The 9,742-nt window shown below is 35.6% G+C and overlaps 1 protein-coding gene across 1 annotated transcript in view; it reads left to right on the forward strand.

Annotated features, from left to right (window-relative positions):
• The window catches only part of DEFB123 (defensin beta 123), an 8,838-nt gene extending 4,232 nt beyond the window's left edge, over window positions 1-4,606 (forward strand). Inside the window, exon 2 of the mRNA XM_011380130.2 lies at window positions 4,458-4,606. Coding sequence (XP_011378432.1) covers window positions 4,458-4,606 — 149 coding nt within the window. The remainder of the gene's footprint in view (window positions 1-4,457) is intronic.
• The last annotated feature ends 5,136 nt before the right edge of the window (window positions 4,607-9,742 follow it).

The raw sequence follows: 9,742 nt of genomic DNA on the forward strand, positions 1-9,742 counted from the left end.
GTGAATGACCAAGTTTTCACTAAACTTCCTAATTCAAAATTTTTCTGACAGCAAAGAATAAATGATTGTTTACCTGCTTAATAATCTTTTTGTTTGTAAGGGCTGACTTCTTGAAAAGCCATGCAGGACTTCTTCTTGGGTTCCTCCTCTTCCACCATTTCCTTCATGACTTGATTGATCACCAAGATATTTTATTGCCACTCAGGACATGAGACAAATGTAGACAGAACAGTTCAGTCCAAAGGAACAGATTTTGCTGATTGCATACTCAAGGTGAATTTCAACGTGTTCCACTGACCTCTGTATTTCCTACAAATTGGTACCTGGATCCAGAAGTTTGATCAGACTCAAAACTTTTTGGCAAAACTTTTGGTGTTGATAATGTTCTTTCATTGGGAGGCACATAATATGTTTGTCGCCTCTGTTTTAGTGACAGTTATAGTCATTGATGCTCAAAGCCTGGATGCATTAATTCTTTGGGCATTGCAAAATGGTAATATTTTATTATGTGATTTTCACTAGTTAGCTGGAATACTAATATAATAAAGACACTTCTGATTATCTACCATTTGTTTACTCAGCAGTACAGTTTATATGGGAAAGAGAATAGATGCTTGATTTTTCTTTTTATATAAATCTGCAAGATAATGATTTCTTTTCCTATCATCCTCCAAATGTGAAAAAATTGTTTTTAATATCATCATAAGCTCATGGATTTAAATATATTTGATGAACGTTCATTCACTGCAGTCTTTACTCTTACTGAAACTCACCTTGTCTTATCCTTGACTCGTGGGAGCTTTTTTAATATGGCGCCTGAGCCTTATTTGACATCTCTGCTAGTCCTTGATAGTTTCCCTGTGATAAAGTCCATCTTATAAACATCACAATGGACACACCGGCAGTCAGACAGTGTTAGATATATTAACATGCGTCAGCAAAGGAAAATACACACCAGAGGAACCATGGGTCATTGGTGACTATAGGATTAAGAAGAAGGGCAGAATTTAAGTAAAAATGTAAATGAAGCAGTGTTTGATAGACTTCAAGGCAAGGGAGGGCCACAGGTCGGTATGTAAAAGGGTTAACATCTGGCCTAGGCTGAAAAGCGGGTTCAGAGTCCCATTTCCAGGGAAAGTACAAAACTAAGAGAGATGTAGCATTTTGTATCCCTAAATCTTTTCTCTGACCCTCTGTCCTTGGCTCTGAAATCAAGGCTGCTTGTCTTCATTGAATGACGCCCTTTCTCAGGGAAGAATGTAATGTTCCAAACTTGCTGGTATCATTTCAAATACAAAGTTTCTAACAGGTTGTGATTTGAGGAAACCAGGCTTCTTAGCACTTTGTCGTTTTCTTAAGTAACAAAAGCAGTTTCACTGGTTCACAACTGGTTATCTGGCATAGACTACCTTTTCTAGGCTCATCTTATACAATTCTTGCTCAGATCTTGAATTAGCCATTTCTTCAAGAAGCTCTGATTATTTTTTAGTAGGAAATGGTATTTCAGAACTATGATCTAGTGGTAGAGGTATTCAGTGCTACTAAATTGATCCTTCTTTCTTTCTTCATCTTTTCAGTAGACAGCTAGACGGTAAAGTCAACGCATTTAAATGTATATAGAAGACCTCATGAATTAATATTGATTCTTTCTATTCAAAGTGAGGACTACAGGATTTATACTTAAAATATTCCATATTATTTCTGTATTTTCCTTCTGCACCAACATTCTCAGATACACTGCAAACTCTTTTGGCATTTTCAAGTCATCTGTTATTTAAAGAACATTTTCTAGAATTATAGTTTGAGTATTTTTTTTCTGATAGCTTGCTTTGGTTTTCTTTCTCAAGGTCTCATCTTGTCTCTACGTTAAATCTCCTTTGCCTCTCTTAATATGTGTCACTTGCTATTGAATTTTTCTTATCGTTTCTTTTTTGATCAATTTTACTGAGTTACAACTTTCATAAAATAAATAAAATAAAATTTCCACATTTTAGGCACACAATATGAACTTCAAAAACTGTGTACATTCATATAATGACCACCACGATCATAGTATAATACATTTCCATTACCCCAAATAGATCTCTTCCACCCCTTTGCAGTCAGTCACCTCCGCTGCCTCCCAGCCACGAGCAACCACTAATCTACATTCTGTCACTTTTGTTGGCCTTTTCTAGGATTAGAAAAGACAAACGACAATCATTTTTAGCCACAGGAAATGCTATCGCCTTCTGGCAAGGAAAAGCATCTAGCCAATCATAGAAAAGGCGAGCAATAATAAATACATATTCAAATCCTTGAGGTGTAGGGAGTTGTATAGGATTCCCGAGATGGTGGTTCCTTTTCGTGTCCCACCCTCACTATTTTTCCAGGGTTATGAAACTGGCTTGTACATATACTGAAACTATCCTCGTGATTCAATTAAAACTTCTCCACCGATATTGTCTTAGAATAGTTTTTAAGTTTTCTTTACTGAGAAAAGAAGAAAAAACTGTGAAGTTTTCTTCATCAAGCTCCATTTCAGAGAGTCCAGAAACACCAGGTGTCTCTATAATACATCTAATTGAAGTGAACATCTAAATTTCTCTCAATGTATTTTTTTCAGAATCTGGTGCTTATGACTGCAGTTAGCTCAGGTTCCAAAGAAGTTTTAAAAGATTTTTTTTTTAAAGTAAACTTCTGGCTCTCATACCTATGTAAAAATGAACATGTGTTAAAGATTTCATTTAACTCGTAATGAGAGAACAAAGCAGATATTATAACTGGGTCAAAGCACAAATATATATATGGAGTAAAGGAATGTCAAAATGAATTTACAAATAGATAAAAATATTTTGCAGGAGAAGGGAGGATATCTGTTGAATCTCTATGGAACAAAACATATTTGCATAGATACAGAAAATAATGATTTTTAAATTACTACCATTTATCAACAATTCATAGAGTTGTAAAATAACACTCACATAATCAAAATTAGTTAACTCTGAAGGTTGTGATTTATCTAGATCAGGGACTCTTGACACTTTTGGCAATTATTGACATTCTGGGCTCGATAATTCTTTGTTGTGGCTGTCCTGAGCATTGTAGGATATTTAGCAGAATCCTTAGCCTCCACTCATTAATTGCCAGTAGCACCCCTCACCAGCTGTGACAACTAAAAATATCTCCAGACATTTCATTGCCAAACATCCCCTTCGAGCAAAATCACTCCAGTTGAGAAGCACTGCTCCAGACAATGCAAGTTTTCCACTGAAGCACAAAATTTCCCCCATATTAGACAAAAAGATCATCTCGAAACAATTTATTCCTGATCATAAAATAAACCTAGCCTAAACCATCAGCAGAAAGAAGGAAATAAGAGTAAATGACAAATTAATGAAATTGAGACTAGTCATGGCACCAAACCGTCTGAACAAAATAGTTTAACTGACTCAGTTACAGACTTTATTCAGCTCATGGACATCAGAGAGACCATGAAAACCAGAGTCAGAGCAGTCTTGGAGTTTCTATAGAAGAAAGAGAAGAGGGAGGTACATGTTTTTGTTGCCTCAAGTAGCAGATTTCATCTTTAACTGCTAAAAACTTGTGGATGGAATAGTTGGGAACTGTTCCAGATCTTTAAGCTTCTTTATTGACAGCACTGGTGCAATCGCATCCCCAAAACTGTCAGGACTGTTCTTTTAAGAGCTATTTTTGCCAGCTTTGTAGTTTGTCAGTTAGTCAAGATTCTGGGACAGGAAATGTATCAAAAATAATATGGATGGGTTGTTGCCTGGGGCTGGGAGAAAGCGAGAATGAGAAATTATTGTTTAATGGGTATAGAGTTTCAGTTTTATAAGATGAAAAAGAGTTCTGGGGATGGATGGTGGTTGGTGGATGAAATAAAAATAAAATTATGAAGAGAGCGGCGGAATGTTAGCAAAAATCACCAAAAATTTTTTTTAAAAAGCAAGATATGAATGGACCTTAAAAACATTATGCTAAGTGAAAGAAGCCAGACACAAAAGACCACATATTTTATTATATGATTCCATTTGGCATAAAATATACAAAGTATACAAATCTCATAGAGAGAATGGCAAATGGGTGGTTGCCTAGGGCTGGGGGTAGGGCAACATGAGAATACTTAATGGGTGCAGAGTTTCTGTTTGAGATGATTTTAAGTTCTGAAACTAGTTGGTGATGATGGTCATACAACATTGTGAATGTACTTAATGCTCCTGAACTGTACACTTTAAAATGCTTAAACTGGTGAATTTTATATTATTTGTATTTTGCCACAGTTTTTTAAAAGGGAGATGGGGGGCGGGGGGACAAAAGAGATCAGGGTTAAAGGCAAGGGAAACTAAGGACCCTCTGTGACATCCGTTTTAATCCTTTTACAGACCTTCCAAATCCAGCCCCTACCTCTTCTTAAGACTGACGTCGTCTCCTTTCTTCTTTCTCTTTTGTGTCAGGTGACAGCCAAAAATGCTGGAATCTTCATGGCAAATGCCGTCACAGATGTTTCAAAAAGGAAAAGGTCTATGTTTTATGCACAAATAATAAGCTATGCTGTGTGATGCCCAAGAAAACTCAGCCAAAAGAAAGGCCATGGTTATTTTGAGTTCTCTGAAGCCTAAAGCTATGAAAACAGATGAAGCTATTTTGAGTCCAACCCCAGTGGATTCCTGAGTTTGATCAATAAACACCTCTGGCTGATCCCTGTGTTAGTCTGTCAGTCTATCCCAACAGGTCTCTGGAGGTCCCCTTTCAGGTGGTTTGTGAAATCAAAACTATTTTCATAATAATAATAATAAAACACTATTTTCCTTTTTCAATCTCACTCTCTAACAAGAGTGCAGTGGAATTTTCTGGAATCTACATGATATATGATGATATCATTGTCCTCTAATGAATGGTGTGGCTATGTATCTTCATATTTCTAGAATCTTTTAAGGTAGAAGACTTAGAGTATAAATGTGTACACTTTCAGGTTCTCAGTAATTCTACTGTGCTCTCACTCGATATCTTTAGTTATATTATTAATCTTATTATCATCTAATAAATTATTACTTTGAAATTCCAAAATTTTCCTCATATCTATTCGACAGACTACAAGAACTAAGAACATTTTGTTTTGGTTTGCAGAGGTATATCAACAACCAATATCAACTAGCTAACAGAAGGATATGTTCTCCCTGAGTGAAAATAATAATTATTCTAGTCTCTACAGTCCTTTTAAATACAATTTTTAGCACACAATAAAAATAATAAGTCATGCACAGAAGAAGCCACAGATTTAAGAAACTTAGTGTAATCAAATAGCTAACAGACAAAAATAAAATACTTCTCGATACCTGTGAATATTAAAAAAAAAAAAAAAAGTTCAAGAATTTTATGGAGAAAATTAGAAACTCTTAATGAAAGACAATATCGAAAAGCCTAAATTAACAGAGAGACATATCAGTTCATGAATTAGAAGACTCAATATTTTAAAGATATTAATTCTATCCTAATTGTTTCCTAGATTCAATGAAATTCCAATCAAAATCCTAACAAAATTTTTTCCATAACTTGATCAGGTGAACATATAAACAAATATCATGTTAGGGACATAGACATAGATGACAAAACTATCAATAAAGCACAAATTTAGGTTAATGGCTCACTCTAAGAACATAGAAAATGGAAGAAGTAATGCTGATATTCTATTTTCTTTATCTGGATGGTAGGTATAGAGATATGTTACTGTTTTTTATACTTTAATTTATTTTTAAATATATATTGCCCTCTTGATATATAATAAAAATTGAGCTCTAAAAAAGATAAAAGCTATAAACATTAAGTGCTTTAAGAATCGTAAGGCTAGAAAAGATGAAAAAGCTAAATCAGTCAAAAAGGCCTAGAAAAGAAAATATTTGAAAATTACATGTCCTATACAGGATTTTTTTTTCAGAATATGTAAAGAACTCTCAAAACTCAATAAGAATAAAAAAAATCCAACAACAAAATGAGCAACACTGTTGAACCAACACCACCAAAAAAAAATACATGTGGCAAATAAACTCATGAAAATTTATAAATATTAGAGAAATGCAAATTAAAATCACAATAAAATACTACTACATACATATTAGAATATCGAAATTGACGGTAACAATTGTTGATGGGGAACAAGTGTTGGCAATTGGAACTCTCATACACTGCTGGCGGGGATGTAAACTAGTATAACCACTTTGGAAACAACTGGGCTGTTTCTTAAAGAGTTTAACATACCATATGTTCTAACCATAAGTGCACTCTATGATGTTCACACTATAACAAAATCACCTAACCACACATTTCTCATCCTTAAGAGACATGTGACTATATTGTGAAGCTAAGAATTTTTTTAGCATGTCTTAGATCTACTTAACCACAATCCTTGGAAAACACATATTCATATGGTCATTTAGTTATATATATACAAGTATTTATTGATCATCTACTATTTGTCAGGCACCGTGTTAGTCTTTAGTAATAAAATGGTAAATAAAACAAATACGGGCTTTGCCATTGTGGAGTCCACAAACTGTGCAGGAAAAAGCATTAAACAAGAAATTAATTCATAATTACAGATGGTGGTAAAGGCTATGAAGAGTATAGTAATTTAGAATAAGGGTGGGGGAATTGCACCCCTATGAGCTATCAGGGTAACCCCCTCTGAGGAGATGGCATTTGACCTAGGATCTGTAGGATGAGAAGTCATGTTTGCAAAGACTTGAGAGGGAGTTTGAAGAATATTCCAGGGAAAACAGTATGTGCATAGGCCTTTGGGAGGAGGGTGGTTTGCTCCAGAGACCAAAAGAATGGCATATAGCTAAAGCCCGGTATGCAAAGGAAGAGAGATACAAGACGAAATATGAAAAGCAAGCAGTGTGGTAGATCCCACAACACTTTGATGTTTGGATGTAAACATTGAATACTTTATGTATTAAAGTAGAGGACTGCCTACTTTACCTTTAATCACCTCTATTTACTCAGCTTCTGTTTCCTTAAATTATGCCTCATTCCGCCCCTCCTCCCACCTCCACCCACCCCACTCTTCAACCTTGACTTTTACTAAAGCATCTTTTCAGCTTCAGCTTCAATTATAAACTACTTTATTCTCTGTATTTCCCAATTTAAATCCTCGTAACAGAGAATCTGATTGATCCAGTTCACCATTTTGTGCCACACATATCAAGTAGAGTTCGCTGGCCAGCCTATGAGATTAGTTTGGTTTGGGGAGGTGCCTACCTCTTGTCCAATCAACTGTGTCTGAGGCACAGGAGAAAGGGGCCTCCTGGTCTGCATATGACTGTCACTTCAGCCAAGGCTGTGAACAGGGATAAAAGAGTATAAATGGATGGGACATGCACAGTGTCCTGTGTACTCACATTTCTGTGTATCCTTGCAGTAAATTTCTATAGGAAGGAATATGTCTGCTTGTCTCCTCATGAAACACTGAGTCCTTATGCTTAGAGGAAAATGAACATCGATAAAACATTGGCCTTCTTGATGGAACAGGATAGCTCCTCTCTCTATCCTCTCTGAGATCCCTCTAATCTGTTGGTGAGAGCTTGACATTCACTGGGTACTATTGGACCCAATCCTCCCTTTTTATAATAAACATTTTGCAATGCCCCCTTTTTCTATCCTGAAATAAGATTTATAAATATTGTAACCTATCTAATCACATAATTTCAAGAAAAATCAAATTAAGAACTATAATGCAAATGAGAAAAGAAATTTTTATAATAATATGTATTTTGACATGTAAGTAGTACATTTAAAGACCTAAGAAATACTCAGATCTTATATCTATACACAGCATGAGTGTAACAGCTACAACTGTAGACTCAAACAGGTGTACTATGTGCAAACCTCAAATACTACACAAAGTGTTTGCTATCTGTGTCCTGACTTTCCCAAATGGTGAACAGCTTGGGCAAAGTCTTAACCAGAATAAGGTATAATCATCCCTTGATTTACACAATTTCGTTTCAGGAAAATTCAATGTGCGACAAATACTTGCAAGACAGCCTTAGATGCTGGGCTCAGAATTATAAATGGGTTCCTCACCTACATAAATGTCCAGCAGGACATTAGAATTTTGAGAGATGGGTCAATACTTCATTTCCCAGGACAGTCACACACAGTGCATGCCACTTAACATCCCTGGTCCCCAACCTACTAAATTCAAGTAGAGGCCCCATTAATTTTGACAATTAAAAAAAATGCCACCAACAATGTCCCAAAACAACCCCTAGAGGGCAGTATCTCCCCTTTGAGAATCATTGATCTAACCATTAGTAGAGTCCTGTGGACCTGCTGATTCCGAGACATACGAAGCTGCATCATAAGCACAGATAACTTACCCAAATTCAACTACATATGCTCAGAAAAAAAAAAAAAAGAGAGAGAGAGAAATAAGTTTTTTGGGAATCTTTTCAACTTTTTCACTCCCTTTTTAAATCAACTTAGTTTTGTCTTTCTGAAACTTCATATAAATGGAGTCATTCAGTATGTACACCTTTGTACCTGGCTTCTTTTGCTTAACATAACGTTTCTGAAATTAATTCATGTTGTGTGTATCAGTAAACTTTTATTATTGTTTATTGAGTATGCTTGTATCGGATGGGTGTAACTCAATTTACCCATTCACCTGTTGGACATTTGAGAGTTGTTACCAGTTATGGGATATTATAAATAAAGCTGCTATAACCATTGAGAAGTCTTTGTATATACATATTTCTATTTAACATCATAAGTAACTCTGCAACTGTTTTTCCAAAGTGCTTGTCCATGTTACATTTCCATCAGCAATGTATTAGCATTCCTGCTGCTCCCTATCCCCACCAAGGTCAGTCTTTTTTATTTTAATCATTCTACTGGGCATATAATGATATCCCACTGTGATTTTAATTTGCATTTACCTGAAGGCTAATGACTTTGAACATCATTTCATGGGCTTATTGGTAATTCATATACCTTCTTTTGTAAAATGTCTGTTTCAATATTTGCCCACTCTATTATTGGATTGTTTTTTTCTTACTGATTTATAGGAGTTCTTTAAACATTCTGGAAATGAGTTATTTGTTTTATTTATATATATATATGGAATATATATATGACATATATGGAAAATATATATGACATATATGGAAAATATATATGACATATATATATGGCAAATATGAGCAATAGCTGTCCAAAGAAGCCAAAAGATTCCCTCCTTGAGCCAGTGCCTGAGTGAGCGGAGGTGGGAATTGTCTTCGTTCCTGTGCAGAAAAAGCACCAGACAATGAAGGCATCAATCGGCATCGTGTGCTTGCACTGTGGAGAGACATTTCTTTTTTATAAAAATGGCTCCTAAATATACCCAATCGGTTCCTCTGGTTTGATGTGTTCCATTGATGGAAGAAAACTTGCTATATATGTCAGTTTCCATAAAGGCACCTTCCTGAGTGATTTTCAAGGGTAATTTGATCCACATGTGATCGTTGCCTGGCTCTCAGACATAAATATAGCCCTGGTACAATAAGCAATTCCATTCTACTCCCTGTCATGGAAAACCCAGGTGGGGAAGGGGGTGGGGAGTCACCAAATCCTACCTTGAACCTCCTACAATATACATCATTGTAACTCCTTTGTTCTTTCCTTCTCCTATAAGCCCAAGGGATCCCCTGATCAGCAAAATGAAAAACTCTTCTAATCTCTACTCTACCGGAAGACTCTC

The sequence above is a fragment of the Pteropus vampyrus genome, unplaced genomic scaffold, assembly GCF_000151845.1.
Source record: "Pteropus vampyrus isolate Shadow unplaced genomic scaffold, Pvam_2.0 Scaffold388, whole genome shotgun sequence".
NCBI classification, from domain to species: Eukaryota; Metazoa; Chordata; class Mammalia; order Chiroptera; family Pteropodidae; genus Pteropus; species Pteropus vampyrus.